The 16,900-nt window shown below is 38.7% G+C and overlaps 1 protein-coding gene across 2 annotated transcripts in view; it reads left to right on the forward strand.

Annotated features, from left to right (window-relative positions):
• Positions 1-15,793, forward strand: part of DERA (deoxyribose-phosphate aldolase) — a 123,392-nt gene extending 107,599 nt beyond the window's left edge. The window contains exons 7-10 of one of the 2 annotated variants that reach the window (XM_081821301.1): positions 8,182-8,294; positions 12,085-12,234; positions 12,553-12,648; positions 13,515-15,793. In XM_081821301.1, the coding sequence (XP_081677427.1) occupies positions 8,182-8,294; positions 12,085-12,234; positions 12,553-12,609 (320 nt within the window). In that variant the 3' untranslated portion in view covers positions 12,610-12,648; positions 13,515-15,793. Of the gene's footprint in view, positions 1-8,181; positions 8,295-12,084; positions 12,235-12,552; positions 13,260-13,514 lie in introns of those variants that run through there. The other variant, XM_081821302.1, reaches the window with a different exon arrangement.
• Positions 15,794-16,900: the final 1,107 nt, after the last annotated feature.

The raw sequence follows: 16,900 nt of genomic DNA on the forward strand, positions 1-16,900 counted from the left end.
ATAAGTTCTTTATAGATTTTGGATACTAGCCCTTTATCTGATACGTCATTTGCAATTATCTTCTCCCATTCTGTCGGTTGTCTTTTGGTTTTGTTGACTGTTTCTTTTGCTTTGCAAAAGCTTTTTATCTTGATGAAGTCCCAATAGTTCATTTTTGCCCTTGCTTCCCTTGCCTTTGGCGATGTTTCTAGGAAGAAGTTGCTGCGGCTGAGGTCGAAGAGGTTGCTGCCTGTGTTCTCCTTTAGGATTTTGATGGATTCCTGTCTCACGTTTAGGTCTTTCAGCCATTTGAAGTCTGTTTTTGTGTGTGGTGTAAGGAAATGGTCCAGTTTCATTCTTCTGCATGTGACTGTCCAGTTTTCCCAACACCATTTGTTGAAGAGACTGTCTGTTTTCCATTGGACATTCTTTCCTGCTTTGTCAAAGATTAGTTGACCATAGAGTTGAGGATCCATTTCTGGGCTCTATATTCTGTTCTATCTCTTTATTTTTAACCTTCTAAAAATTTATTTATTTAGTTATTTATTTATTTTTTATTTAAGATTTTTTATTTATTTAAGAGAGAGAGAATGAGAGACAGAGAGCATGAGAGGGAGGAGGGTCAGAGGGAGAAGCAGACTCCCCGCCGAGCAGGGAGCCCGATGTGGGACTCGATCCCGGGACTCCAGGATCATGACCTAAGCCGAAGGCAGTCGCTTAACCAACTGAGCCACCCAAGCGCCCTAAAAATTTATTTTTAAAGTCGATTTCTCAGGGGTGCCTGGGTGGCTCAGTCGTTAAGCGTCTGCCTTCGGCTCAGGTCGTGTTCCCAGGGTCCTGGGATCGAGCCCCGCATCGGGCTCACTGCTCTGTGGGAAGCCTGCTTCTCCCTCTCCCATTCTCCCTGCTTGTGTTCCCTCTCTCACTATGTATCTCTCTGTCAAATAAATAAATAAAATCTTTAAAAAAAAAAAAAAGTCGATTTCTCATAAACAGCATATAGAAGGGTCTTGTTTTTTGTTAATCTCTGATTTTAACTAGTGCATTTAGACCACTTTTAAAGTGATTGTTAATTTTCAAGTTGGATTAATATATGCAAGGAGAAATAATCCAAATAAGCCCATATCTATTAAAGAAATTATTTTAATTTTAATTTAATTTAGTTTGTAAATATTATACATAATAATATATAAGCACATATTTATTTACATAAAGTATGTTGTAACCTGTTATAAAACTATATTTTAATTCTAGAATATTATAAAATAATTTTATTATTTATTTAATACTTTAATAAATTATTGAAAAATTAAAAATTTCCAAAAAGGAAAGCACTGGCTAAAGATGGTTTCACTGATGAATTCTACTAAACATTTAAGGAAGAAATATTACCAATTCTCTATCTCTTCCAGAAAATTGAAGGTGAGTACTCACTCTGTGAGACCATCATTACCCCAGTACCAAAGCCACATAAAGACATTGCAAGAAAGGAGAACTATAGATCACTATCACTCATGAACATAGGTGCAAAATCCTCAAAAACATATTAGCAAAATGAGCTCAACAATGTATAAAAAAATACATGCCATAACCAAGAGGGATTTACTCCAGGTATGCAAGCTGGTTCAGTGTAACGTAATCCACCATATCAATACACTACAGGGGAAAAATCATATGGTCATATCAAAGGACACAGATGAGGTATTTGACAGATTCTAACATGTATTTATAATAAAAGCTCTCAGCAAACTAGGAATACTAGGGAATGTCCTTAGCTTGATAAAGAACATCTACAAACTTTAGCTGACACACTTATGAGAAACGGGATGCTATTCCCCTAAAGTCCCCCTAAGAATAAACCAAGAATGTTCCTATTCGACAGTGTACTGGAGAGTCTTAGCTAGTGCAAGAAGACAGAAGAAGGAAATTAGAAAAATACGAATTGGGAAGTGGGGTAGGCCAATAATGGCTCCCAGAGATATGTCCATATCCTAACCCCCAGGACCTGTGACTATTACCTCATTTGGGAAGAAGGGTCTTTGCAGATGTGGTTAAATGAGGGATCTTGAGATGAAGTGATTATCCAATCCAGATGCCATCACAAATGTTATTATCAGAGAGAGGCAGAGCAAGATGCAGTTTCTACCCAGAAGAGAAGGCGATGTGAAGATGGAGGCAGAGGTCTGAGTGACGCAGCCGAGGAATGCTGGCAGCTCTAAGAGGCTGGGCGAGTTAGGGAACAGATTTTCCCCTAGAGCCTCCACAGATGTGCAGCCCTGCTCACAACTTGATTTTGGACTTCTGCCCTACAGAACTGTGAGAAAATAAATTTCTGTTGTTTTAAGATACCAAGTTTGTTATAATTTGTTACAACCACCACAAGAAATTAATACAGGAAGAAAGATATAAAGCTGTCTTTGTTCACAGACCACATGTCTGTGGAGAAAATGCACCCCCAGACCAACAAACTCTTGAAAACTACTGAGTTTACCAAGGTTGCCTAATACAAAGCTAATATAAAAAGTCTCTTTCTTTCCTATCTACCAGCAGTGTGAACAATTGGAATTTGAAATTCAAAAAAACTATCATTTATAAGAGCAATCCATAAATTGATTACTTGGGTATAATCTAACAAAAATATGTACGTAATCTATATGTACCCCTATTAGATTGGATAAAATCCAAAAACTGATAACGCCAATTGCTAGTGAGGATATAGAGCATCCGGAACTCTCATTCACTGCTATTGAATACAAAATGATACAGCTACTTCGGAAGATAATTTGGCAGTTTCTTTCAAAACAAAATATGGTCTTACCATATAATCTAGCATTTGCCCCTCTCAGTATGTGCCCAACTGATTTGAAAATTTATGTCCACACAAAATCCTGCATATGAATGTTTGTAGCAACTTTATTTGTAATTGCCAAAAACTGAAGCAACCCAGATATCCCCTAATAGTGAATTGATAAACAAATTGGGGTACATCCATACAATGGAATATTATTTATCAATAAAAAGAAATGAACTAAAAAAAAAAGAAAGAAATGAACTATAAAGCCATGAAAAGGCATGAGTAAACCTTAAATGCATATTGCTCAGTGAAAAGGCGGTCCGAAAGGCTGTATGATTCCCACACATGACATTCTGGAACAGGCAAAAGCTTGCAATAGTAAAATGATCAGTGGTTGCTGGCGTGGGTGGGGGAAGATGGAAATGTGGTACATGCGGGTTTTTATCTTGGTGAAAGTGTTCTGTGCGATCCTGTAATGATGCGTGTGCAACACTGTACATTTGTCAGAACTACTAGAAGCTCCACAAAGGGTGAACTTTAATGTATGCAAATAAAAAAAAATTGTTTACGTGATCAGGGAATTCCAGGATAGAATGTGTTCTGTGAGCAAAGAATCTAACTGTATTACAAATATATGAAACAGCCTCCCTGAAGGCGGTAGGAAAAAAGATGGTGACCTATATAACATTATAAATGAGGGTGGGCTGGGCACCTGCGTGTCTCAGTCCGTTAAGCATCTGCCTTTGGCTCAGGTCATGATCTCTGGGTCCTGGGATCCAGCCCTGCCCTGGGCTCCCTGCTCAGCGGGGAGTCTGCTTCTCCCTCTCCCTCTGCCGTTCCACCTGCTCTCTCTCTCTCTCAAATAAATAAATAATCTATAAGTGAGGGTGGGCTATAAAGCTAAAGACAGGGGAAAGTGCACATAAGCACTGTGCAGTAGTTGATAAAAGTTGTTTCCCATGGTGTAGGTAACACTTCTGATAGCGCTGTATGCAGATACTGGATGTGAACAATTAACTAAAGAGGTGACAAATGTGAGTGCTAGGTTTCTCACTATTGAAGTGGGAGGTGGGAGTTTACAGATAAAGAAGGGGAGAGGGCTGGAATGATCCATGCAGTAATGGGTCAGAGTTGGAGTCATCAGTATTATGCATGTTTAGTTATATCTATATAGATATAGATAAATGTGGAATTATTAAAAGATGTGTGTATATAAATGGGTTAGGATACACAGATTTCCTTGCTAGTCAGCAGAGAGAGCTGGAAACAAGACCGTGCAGTAGCAATGAGTACACCTAGCCCCAAGATTTTGGGTTCTAATACCATTCTCTAATAAGAGGAACTAGGGCTCTTTGGAGAAATGGCTTATTCTAGGAGTGGGGCAGAAAGCCTAAAAGATGAGCCCAGAGCATTTGGCAATACCAAAGGAAGTGCTTTAAAAAACAAAAATTCTGCGTGATGGAGGTGTGTTCAAGGAATATAGGAAGCAACTGAAAGAGCCCCCAGAGGCCAAAGGTAGAACCATTTGAGCAATGAAATAAAGTAATACTGGATTATAAACCCAAGTATAAGATAAGTGTCTTTGAGTCTGTACTGATATAAATGATTGTAAATAAGTAAAGGAGAGGAGACAAATCTCCCATGCAAAAAAGTCCACATAATTTATATAGTTATTCCCCCCAAAGGTGGTAAATTATAATTCCTCATTCCTTAAGTGTGGGATGCAGATAAGGGCTTCTTTCCAAGGGGTTCAGTATGGAACATAGGGAAAAGAAAGTGACTTTGCAATAGAGAAACCTGGCAAACACTTCCTCCCAAGTTCTTACGGTCAACATCAACAGTGGTAGATCATGTTGATGGTAGGTATATTTGATATGATATGGTGAGAATGGCAGTTTACCTCTATGGTCTTCATCCCCCAAACGCATAACCCCAGTTTAATTATGAGAGAAATGTCAGACAAGTCCCAATTGAGGGAGATTTTGCAAAATACCTGACCAGTACTCCTCAAAACTGTTAAGGTCATAAAAATAAGGCAAGTCCAAGAAACTGACACAGCCAAGAGGAACCCATGGCAATATGATAAATGTACATATCAGAGTATCCTGAATGAGATTGGATTCTAAGTAAAACTAAGGAAATCTAAATAAAGTATGGATTTGGGTTAATAGTGATATATCTATATTGCTTCATTAATTGTAACAAATGTTAATAATAGGGGAAACAACTCTGTACTACCTTGATGTTTCTGTAGCTTTACTTCTGTTCTAAAATTTAAAATTTACTTAAAAATAAATAAAATGATATATTCTTCTGAGCCACCTGTCCAGTTTTGTTACCTGAACTGGAATGAAACTCAAAACTGTCTTCCCTTTCCCATTCGTCAGTTAAAGATGGGAAATATTGTAGTTTGCTTTTTCTTGGTAGCTGTGGCCGTCCATCTATCAATTGATCCAGCCATCCCTCCATCCATTCATCTGTCCATCCATCCATCCATCCATCCATCCATCCATCCATCCGTCCAAAATTCCTATTGAGACTTGCATGTTTGTCATGCTCTGGGGATACAGAGTTCACAGAAAGATACAGCACCTGCCCTCAAATGTGCTTAAAATACAATCAAGAAAGGGGGACAAATACATGATGTATAGGCCATTGTTACTGTCAATGTGTAGACTCTTGTTGCTCTAATGATAGGTGTTCTGTTCTGCTCCTCCCAAATATATTAGGAGGAGAGTCTCCTCCCTTATCCTAACTCTGGACCCTTTCAAAGGAGTTGGGCTCTTTTGGTTAACTTTAAATTGTGTGATTTTTAGGTGACCATACCTTTTTTTTTTTTTAGGTCTCCAAATTTGGCCTTGGACTTGTAATAATCTTCTCTTCTAGGGTGCTTGAAAGAATTTAGATGATATCTGGTGTTGTACCCAAAAGCTTTCTAATGATTCAGAAGACAATGTCTCACCTTAGGAAAGCACATCATGGTCTCATTGTGAATTCTTTGGGGGTGTTCCCCTCACCTCTTACATCTGTTTGGAGGCTTTAACCTCTTCCCCTTGATTGTCTTATTTCTGGTGTTATAGGGAGCAGGACTTGGTTCTGTGATCCTATTCATTCATTCATTTATTAATCAGTTTAGCACATGCCTACTTCAGGGCCTTCATATTTGCCATTTCCCTGCTTATGGATGTTCTTTTCACAGATTCCTTTCATTCAGTCTCTATTTGAATTTTACTCTTGAGAGATGCCTTTATGATAACTCTGTTTAACTATAGCTACCTCTCCCCAACTCTGCCACTCTCTAACTCATTACATTGCTTTTTTTTTTCATAACACTTATCTCCACCTGACATTTATTATATATTTATTTGCTTATTGTCTTTTTCTTCTAGAAAATCTTCTTACAAGGGTGGGAACTTTATTATTTTGTTTAGTGTTCTAGGACATAGTAAGCACTCAAAGACATAGTAAGCGCTCAGTGAATATTTGGTAGATGAATGCATGCATGACAATGTCTCCAATTCTTCCAGTGGGCCTACAGACTCCTCACCTCAAAAGGCTTCTGATGACCTGCTTTCATAAATCAGAATTTCTGTCATGTTTTTACATATTGAAACCCTACTTCAGTCCTTGATCCATTTATATTTGTAAATGCTTGAGAGTTTTCAGAGTGCTTTCACATAGATTGTCACTTTTAATTCTTTGTAGGAATTAAAGCTATGAAGCAACTAAGAGTTTTCAGATGTATTTTACAGACATGAAAGTTTGGGAGGTGAAACCAGATCTTCTGACTGCTAGCTCATCAAATGATGACCCAGGATTTATGTTTCATCTCCATCTGTACCTAGAATGTATGCTTTTGAGGGCAAGGGCTTCAATTATTTGTTGTTTTATTTTCCACTATGTCTTACATACAGTGTTTTTACTTAAAGGTGTGTTGATTTGAACCTTTCCATCCACAGAATAGTTGTGGAAGTATCTTTTCCATTTGAAACGAAAGGGGAACATTTTAGCCCCTTCTTTCCCCCACTTCTATTGACCACTTCTTTGATGGACCTTGGGAGAATCTCAGAGATGAGCCTTACCTATGGTCCCACAGAATCAGTGGGCTAGGGCTGTGAATTTCACAGGAATCACTTAGGAACCTTGTTTATATTCAAATTCTGTTTCAGTCAATCTAGTACAGAACCCTTAAGTCTGCATTTTTAGCAGGCGCCCTGGTGGTGCCCATGCTGCTGGTCTGTGGTCCGCATATTGAGCATGTCAGGGCTAGGTAACCACATGAAAGATGGAATCTCTGTTTGGCTACCTGACTTTGTCACCCTGGGTAAGTTTCTTGGAGACACTATAGTCTGTTGGTTAAGCTGTATTTCTTTGGTTAGAATTCTACCCCCCTCACTTACTACTGTGACCCCAAGCAGGTTATTTAACCTTTCTGTATCTCAGTTTCATCTTTTAAAATGGGGATATTAGTACTTACCTTATACAGTTGCTGTGAGGAATGACTGAGTTGTTACTTGTAAAGCACCTAGAATAGAGCATAGCACACAGTGAGTCTTAACTATTATTATCATTTGTCTCCTTGTGCTATTCTGTTAAACTACATCAATAGGTTTAAGATACATGTGAGAGACAGAGAGTTGTCTGAAGTATTTGTAGGTTATGAAATAGCATGATGTCTTTTGTGAAACTCCTAATCTTGCTGGAAGACACAGTGCTTTCATTAATGAGCAGTGCAGTACAAATCATTCTTCTTGTGTCGTCACAGCTGTACTGTGTAGTTCCCATCAAGCGCAAGAAAATGAGTGGGCACTCCAGTTTTGTAGTAAAGTGTCATGATATATGATATTAAGCATGGGGCATAACATTGTATTATTCATCTCAGTTATGCATTAAATAAACCAACTTGATTTTCATTGATGATATGGAAATAAGGAGCCAAGGGGCGCCGTCTGCCTTCGGCTCAGGTCATGATCCCAGGGTCCTGGAATCAAGCCCCGCATCGGGCTCCCTCCTCAGCGGGGGGCCTGCTTCTCTCGCTCCCTCTGCTTCTCCCCCTGCTCATGTTCTCTCTCTCTCTCTCTATCTCTGTGTCTCAAATGAATAAATTAAAAAAAAAAACTTAAAAAAAAAATCTTAAAAAAGGAAATATGGAGCCAGGAGCCCCAAGAATCAGTGAGAACCCAATTGGTTCTTAATTTCATTCATCTTATAGTAATGAGGAGGGGGAAGTATGGACAGAATTATTTCAAAGACAGATTTTGTTTTTCCTTTTTCAAATAACTAACGAAAAATAAAGTTATGTTCCTCCGGAAAAAAATTTACATAGCTCATTTCTTTTACTGACTAAGAAGTGTAAGAAGTAAGTTTTTAATTAACACAGAGGTTTTTTTTTTTTCCTTTTGTTTTAGGATCAGATTTTATTAAGACCTCTACTGGAAAAGAAACAGTAAATGCCACTTTCCCGGTAGCTATAGTAATGCTACGGGCCATTAGAGATTTCTTCTGGAAAACTGGAAACAAGGTATATTATTGCCAGCAAATCTTTCTTCAGAGTAAAGATAATGTTATTTATAATACTAGTTACAGCCACAGAAACTGTCTTTATATGCAGAAGGTGTGAATGAGTTACCTTTATGAAGATAAATGTTTAATTTACCTTTCATTACAAAAGAACACATTCATGGAGAAAAATGTGCGATTAACAGAAAGTGAGTGTGAGTGTGGGAGTAGGTATGTGTGATCAAGATGTAAACTCACTTTATGTCCTTTTATTAACTGAAGACAATTTTATCACTGACAAGAGATTCCTAAATGGGTTCTTTAACGAACTAATTCTGCTACAACACAGAGGCTTTCTGGTAAGGCGTTGGCCAGCGAAAACAGGTTAATGCAGAAATTAAACTTCCTTGAGGAATGGAAAGAATTGCAGAGTAACATTTATTGAATGATAAGCTGTGGTGGTGATATGAAAAGTATGCAATATAATGGGAAATAATCTTTTCCTGTCATTATTGAAGGACACACATAAATTGGTTTTTCTGTTGGGAAACCCCCGGTCCAGAAAAACTTATTACTTTTAATAATATGAGGTGAAGAGAAAATTCTCGAGGAGATGAACTTATTAAACAAAATAATGAAATGCTGTGAAACAGCAGGGAAAAGGTAGCTAGACGTTATATAGCTCTTGAATTAAATATCCATTTTTGCGTTTTATGGCAGTTGGATGTGCTCTTTGGAAGACTGTTAAGCTGAGGAGGGTATGTGCTAGCTTTTGTCAGCTTTTTGAAAAATAATACATATTTTTTGAAACATATGAAGTTAAAAAGAAAAATGTGTATGAGGTTTTTTAAAATGAGTTTGGATTTTCCTTTTCACTTCAAGTTGCTTGTTTAGCTGCAAATTATCTCAAAGGATTTTTTTTTTTTACATCATTGGAGAGAAAGGTAGTTTTTTTTTTGTTTGTTTGTTTGTTTAATGAGACTGTCCCTTCCTCAGAAGGCATCTTTTAAAACCAATCTCTGGATTTCTGCCAAATGGAAACCCAGAAAAGACCTTTAATCCTTCGCCAACTAGATATGATGACTTTATATGTGACTGTATCTTCGGTTCATTTTAGGAACTGGAGACCAGTTTTAGAATGTACTGGGTTTGAGAGGAAATGAACTCCTTCCAGAATTTTCTCCTTCAGAATAACTTCCTCTCTTAAAAAAAGTACAAATAGGAAAGATAGCTACTGTGACCTTACATATGACAGTTGACTCCATTTGAGTAACCTCTTTGTTGGTAGCCTTTCTGCACTGATCCAAATAAAAAAATGTTTAGCCGTCAAAAAGAGAACTCTATCTTTGGTCCCATCAGCTGAGACCACCACCATTTTTAGACCAGTGGTTCTTATTTTCCGCCGAAGTACAATAAAATAAATGTGCAGCTTTTTACGCTTCTAGATGCCTGGGCCCTCATCCCTAGCACTTCCAGGTGAGAGGTAATCCTCAGGCATCTATATGTTTCATAAGCTCTGTAGTCAGGATTAAAACTCACCATTGGAGACCCAATCCTGTTGTGTTCTCAACAAACATTTATTGAGTAGTTAACTGTGTGCCATGTTAACCTATGTTAACAGGGATACAAAATGAACAAGTCCCTTCCCAGGAGAGCTCGTAGACAACAAGCAAAGAATTTCAATAAAAGTTTTAAGTGCTCAATATTCTAGGCCAGAGTATAGTAAGAAGGGACTTTTTTGCTCTCTTTCAGTACTTCTTTTTAATGGTAATGACCCTTTCCTCAGATAATAAAGTTCATCCCAGTTTTATTACGAAACAGACAGATGCAAGTCAAATCATATTCATTTTAATCACATGTGATTTCACATAGTGAGGACCTGTGTATATGTCTGCAAATCAGGTGCATCCTTCCAGGTTGTTGACAAGTTGCCTGGGCAGCCCTTAGACTGTAAACTTTCTACATCATTGATTTAAGGGGTGTTTTAAAATGTGATGGGCCGTCTTCCAGACCATGCTTAGTGTCACTCTGAGCGGCAGAGGTTTAATATTTCATAACTGATTTCATTGCAGATTTATGTTTTCCATATTCTCTCCCTTAAAAAAAAAAAGGATAAACTTATGCTAGAACCTCTTTTTAGAAACGTTGCCAAACAGACTTGCTGACACAACTGAACTGTATAGAAAAATCTATATGCAGCACAGTCTAATTGACAGAAAAGCGCTTATGATTAACATGTATGCTAATATCAGCTAATTGATTTTGGGGGCCTCTTCTCAATAAATAATCTCATCCTGTTTATCTCCCCCACTCTCCCCGTGCCCCCGCAGTCTTTCAGAGCCACTTGGGCTCCTGGGTAATAGGCAGATAGGGTTAGGATCAGTGTACAGCTGCTGCATAGCCATGTGGTAATGAGTGACTGAGGCGGGGAAGCCGGTCAGGAGACCGACCGGTATTAATGAGAACTAGTGAGGGTCTAAATGAAAGCGGCAGAAGTGTGTGTGGGGGTGGGGGGAGATACAGAAGTTAGGGAGGGAAGATCGGTAGGACTGGACTGTTGATTGGGTGTGGTGTGGTGGGGAAAATCGTGGAGTCCAGGTTAACCCTGAGGTTTCCAGCTTGGATTAATTATGGGACCATTCATTTATTGTCTCCCTTCTCTAGCATTCTGTTAGCCATAAACCCCGTGTTGGGGCTACCCATCGAATTAACGGCTCTTAGTGTTCGAATGCCTGAGCTTTAGTACTTGGGCTATGCAGTGTTTTCTCGACTGCTCCTGTCTCTAGAGTCTCTCCTCTACTGGATTCAAGTTCTTGAGACAAGTAAATCCAGATAAACAGGTTTTACTGTTTATAGAACACATTTATCCATTTCTAATGGACTCAGGGACATCATTTGTGAACATCAGATATGGGCTGAGTCGTGCTGTTTTATGCTCACCTTCAAAGACAACTGAACTGTGAAGAGCTCCTACACTGTCTTTTTCTACTGTGCTTATTTAACTGGTCTGGCTGCTTCATAGAACTCTTTCCACTTACAACTTATAAAAAAGTCCCTACACTTAAGTTGATGAAAATAACTGTCAACACTCCTTTCTGATTGCTGCCAGTTTGGTTAGTGTGGCCTCCCTGATTCTCTTCTCTTACTTTGAATACATGTATGTGTCTTTTGCACCTCAGGATGAAGGGCTTAGAGGCGACTAGACAGGCTTACTTATAGAAATGTAGAATGGATGTGCTTTTGTGATCTGTTTTTCTTAGTTATTGACACCTCTCTTGTTTATCCCCGGTTCACAGCTATAGTCTAGATGGTTGAGGTTTATGACTTTTCAATAAGTGCAATGTTAATGAGGGTTATTAACGCTCATTAGTGTCTCCTCAGAAACAGTGACACTCTTCCCATTAATCTTGGAAAAGTCATTTTGTAGCGTGAATGGGCGGGAGTCAGTGATCTAAGCTCTTTTGCTGGATGAAGTGAAATAGACTTTAAAAAAAGAGAGAAAGAGAATCGAGACCCTGTACTAACACAGTACCATTTTTTGTTGTTGTTAAAGATTTTATTTAGTTTTGAGAGAGAGCGAGAGTGTGCATGAGCAGGGGGAGGAGCAGAGGGAGAGACTCTCCAGCAGACTCTGTGCTGAGTGTGGAGCCTGACGAGGGTATGGATCCCAGAGCTCTGAGATCATGACCTGAGCTGAAACCAAGAGTCAGAAGCTCAACCAACTGAGCTACCCAGGCGCCCCCATGCAGGTCCGGTTTTTAAAGCACTCCGATAACATTAGACCTTGCTCTCTTTCCCACCTTTCCTTATAGGTAGGCTTTAAACCAGCAGGAGGCATCCGCAATGCCAAGGATTCCCTTGCTTGGCTCTCTCTCGTGAAGGAAGAGCTGGGAGATGAATGGCTGACACCAGAACTGTTTCGAATAGGTGCCAGTACTCTGCTTTCGGACATCGAGAGGCAGGTGTGTAATAATCCATTGTCCTTGGGACAAATTGACAAGTGAGTTTTTGAGAAAGAAACGAAAAATCCCCTATTGGGCTATGAGAGCTAGAGAAAAAAACTCATCTGATTTACCTCATCACACCCAAACTTCTGCTTTCGTCCAAGCAAACCTCCACCTGAAGTGGGTTGAATGGAGAGTCTGCGGAAATGCATAATAATATGGGGCTTTATAAGGAAACATTAATTATAATTATTAATTATTTAATAGTATAATTATTAATTGATATATATGATACATGATAATTATTAATTAACTAAACTCTGGTTTTCCTCACAGATTTACCATCACGTTACTGGAAGATATGCAGCCTATCATGATCTTCCGATGTCTTAAATCAGCGACCAGTTCCAGAAAAGTACTTTACAGCAACATGTAAAATGTGTTTTTCTACGTAATTGCTAAAATTATTTAATTAAAACATGAGGGAATGAATAGATAACTGACTTTTTTTTCCCCCTTAAAATTTTCACTGAATTTAATTCAAAGAATAAAAGAAAAAAACAACTAATCCATACATGGTATTCTTTTCAGGTGCCTCTGAATAGTCCTAATTACTTGAAGATCTGTATTGTTAATTTTGTGAAGATTTTCTCTTAAGAATTCTGAGTAAAATATTATGATAGCTTTGACAGCAATAAATTCTAAGGGGCAAAAAAAAACGTTAAACTGCCCAAGAAACGTGCCTTTAGCGAGAGAAAACATAGCATCCCTGAGCTGCTGGCCATACTCTGATGACTTCAGGAGTCACTGACTTGGCACTAATTTCCTGCCATGAAAATCTGTCTTTAATTTTTGCAACAGATATGCTCTCTTATTAATTGTTTTGCTAATGAAACTCCTGTCGTTGATACATGATACTATGGCTATTGCATTTTTTAAATAAAAAAATCTCTGTAGTTTATTTTTTTGGAAAAAAAAAAACCACTTTAAATTGTAACAACACCAAATGAAAAATAATCCATTAAACACAGAAAGAGGTTTTATCAATGACTTTCTGAGTCTGTCTAGTAGAGTCTGCATATTTATATCATAAAGCACCTCAGGAACACTATTAATGAATACAACTTACGTATATATCCTGAAACTTTTAAGATTTTTTGGCATAGTGAATAGGGGGAAAAACAGCCAACGCTAATGTAGCACTTAATACATGCTAAGCTCTTTACATAGATCAGTGTATTTAATATTTATTTAATCCCTGTAACAGTCAGTACTGATATTATCGTCCTTTTATACAGACAAGGGACTGAGGCACAGAGAGCTGAAGCAACTTGTCAGAGATCACAGAGCTCACAACCGGCAGAGTCAAGAATCAAGCCCAGGCCCAGTCTGGCTCCCGAATATGTGCAGTCACCCGGGGGGGTGCACCACTGTCCCTCAGCACACACAGGCTCATCATCAGAGCTTACTGTCTGCTCTGGGGAACGGTCATCTGCTTTGTGGGCTACTCATTCCTTGCCTCCCTGTCCCTCCCAGTGTTCCCCGTCTGCCAGTTTGGCTTGCTAGCAACTCTCCCACATGATAGAACCTACGTTTTCTTTTCTTTCTTTCTTTTTTTTTTTAAAGATTTCATTTATTTATTCATGAGAGACAGAGAGAGAGAGAGGCAGAGGGAGAAGCAGGTTCCCCGCAGAGCCAGGGAGCCCGATGCGGGACTCAATCCCAGGACCCTGGAATCATGACCCGAGCCGAAGGCAGACGCCCAATCAACTGACCCACCCAGGTGCCCCTAGAACATACGTTTTCTTAAATGGGGATTTTCATGGAGCTAGTCTCCAGCTACTCCTAAGTGGGAAATCCCAGACTGGGCATCTGTATTGGTTACACCTTCTGACTGTGGGATGGTAGCCAGCTTCTTCCTTTTTCTAGCCCTATGACCTTGGTTCAGTCCGTTCACATCTCTGGACCTCAGCTTCTTCATCTGTAAAAGAGAGGGGTTGGGCAGGTGCTATCAAGGTCCTTTCAGACCTAAAATTACATTACCCTAAGGATAATTATAACAAATTCTAGAAAATGTTTTATGGCTATAAAGAGAAAACACTTTTGTAGCAATCTAAATTAGAATTTGCCTCTTGGGAATCAATTAGGTCCCTAAAGCACCTCTCCAACTGTAAATGAAATGACTAAAATAAGAAGGGAGAAGAAATCCTGCTTTCCCCATTCCCTTAGCAGAAAGCTGACTCTTGACTTACACCTTTGGATACGGTCAGTAGCTCCGAATGTCATATCTACTCTCATAACATGGCAGCCCAGGTGCCCACGGCACAATGGCCAGTCACCCTTGGAGAAGAAACTTTGCAGAAAAATAATTACATTCTCTCACCTTTGAAGCTATTCCAATTTCACAGGGGTTTCTGTTTTCCTCCCATTAAACCCAGCTGGTCATTTTAGTTGATCAAGTGAACAGGCATCATTATCTTCAATTCTAATTTATATGAGGCATCCACTGAAATTGACCCCTGCGGACAATTATAGGTTCACATAGGAAATTAAGACTGTGAGTCCGTCCAACCTATTAGAGGCTGATGAACATGGCCTGATCTGAAGGTACGTAATCTTATATTTTGGGGGACAATTTATTCCAAGAACTATCAGGCTCTTCATCATCAATGTCTGCCCCTTACCTGGCTCTCGAAATCAAATGTAACACAGATGACTTTAATAGGAAGACCCTAGTAAATGTTGATTGCTATGAAAACATAAGAGGAAGAGATCATTTTCAAGGTGACTGTGATTTACTACAAGCAGAACTGTGTACTTCAGAACATAGGCAGCAGATGCTTTATACGATCAGAAAATGAGGGCCGTGTCTTCTAAGTTAATAAAGCAACCCCCACCCCAATTGTCCCAGTTGCTCAATAAAGCATATTAGTCCTTAAAGTTACTTTTTAAACAACAAATCATATAATTTGGGGGCTTAAAGAGACTTTAGAGAATATATATTTCTGACTAACATTCTTTATGTAAGAAAAGAAACCGAATGTAGGGAGGTCACTTACGTAAGACCATGTAGAAAGTCAGAGCTGAGACCAGAACTTGGGTCCATAGTTTGGCCGTGAAATATTGTACAAAACAGCCAGGGCTTTGGAATTGAAAGTTTCTTGTTTATACACCCTCCTGCACCTAACATTATGTTTGTCAGCGTGTGAAATTCAGACTTCGAAATGACTCACTTTGCCTCATAAGAGTCTTCTGGGGGCACCTGGGTGGCTCAGTCAGTTAAGCTTCTGACTTGATTTTGGCTCAGGTCATGGTCTCAGGATTGTGGAATCTAGCCCCACATTGGGCTCTGAGCTCAGCCAGAGTCTGCTTGTCCTCTCTGCTCCCCCCCCAACTCATGCTTTCTCTCTCAAATAAACAAAATCTAAAAAAAAAAAAAAGTCCTCTAAATGGTGTTTTAGAGACCAACCATCTAAATCTAGCCCAGGTGATGATGTGGTTAATTCCATCCATTAGACTTTTCCGAATTTGGGGTGACCTCGAAAACTGAAATTAAAAAAAAAAAAGTTGCATGTTGCTTTATTGTGTTTGTTATTTTTTTAAGGACAAAACTGAGAAGGGGGTTGTTTGGATTCTGGTTTGTCTACAAATGGAGAAAAAATGACTAGTGCAATCACAAAACAGTTTCATAATTACAGTATCTTTGCCTCATTCTAGATTATTTCAGCGCTAACAGGAAATTTAGGCAAATTAGTTTCCATGAAAAATAGCTTCTAAGGAGACCTGTATAAAAGCAGGAACTGTTAGAAATCCTATCTGGAAGTCTCATCCTCTGTGCACGGAGTCTCTGTCTTGATGGAGCAGAACAGTTTGCTAGGCCGTGTGTAGATGTCTTACACAAACCACATCTAGAGAAACCAAATCAGTTTTTTGTTTTTTTTAAAAAACAACTTACACTGCTAGTACCAATATTAATTTTTCTTCTACCAACCTGATAATTTTTTGATGCAACATAAATAGAGCCAGAATGGAGATAGAAGAAAGAATTTGAATAGATCATACTTTCAAAGGAAATGAAGCATTATGGCCACCTTGGCACTAAGAAAAAGGTATGAGGTGAAATCAATTTCCACATTTGTTTTCCTGATCGTGCTCAAGAGTCTGGCGTCCCAAAGGAAAATACGTATTTTATAACCACCACGAAATGATCCTTTCCAGAAATGACCACAGGTAACATCTGGCCAATATATAAAATATGTAGTAAAAATAATCATTTTTAATTAACTAAAACCTGCTCAGGAGAGAGAGTCAGAGGAATATCCATCTGGTCAATTCTAATTTAATAGGGCAAATGAGGATCAGAATGTTTAATGCAATATATGTGAAATACTTAGTGACCTTACAATAAACTAAAACTTTTTTTTTTAAGGAAGAACAGGGATGAGGGGGAAGAATCAAGATATCTTGAAATGACAGACCTAAAATTTGATTTTTATTTTAGAAGTACATGTACTTTAAAACAGAGGTGGAATATAAGAGACCTAGGTTTTGTGGCATTATTTTCTATGGCTCAATGACAAAGTGTATTTTAATCTATTTGAATGGTAAAATGAGGTATTTTATTCTGGAGCTTGACAAGGATGATGGAGAGTTTTAAGTGATTATAAATAAAGGTAAAAGGAGC

This window comes from Leptonychotes weddellii, chromosome 5 (assembly GCF_054177405.1).
Source record: "Leptonychotes weddellii isolate Sample4059 chromosome 5, ASM5417740v2, whole genome shotgun sequence".
Lineage (NCBI taxonomy): Eukaryota > Metazoa > Chordata > Mammalia > Carnivora > Phocidae > Leptonychotes > Leptonychotes weddellii.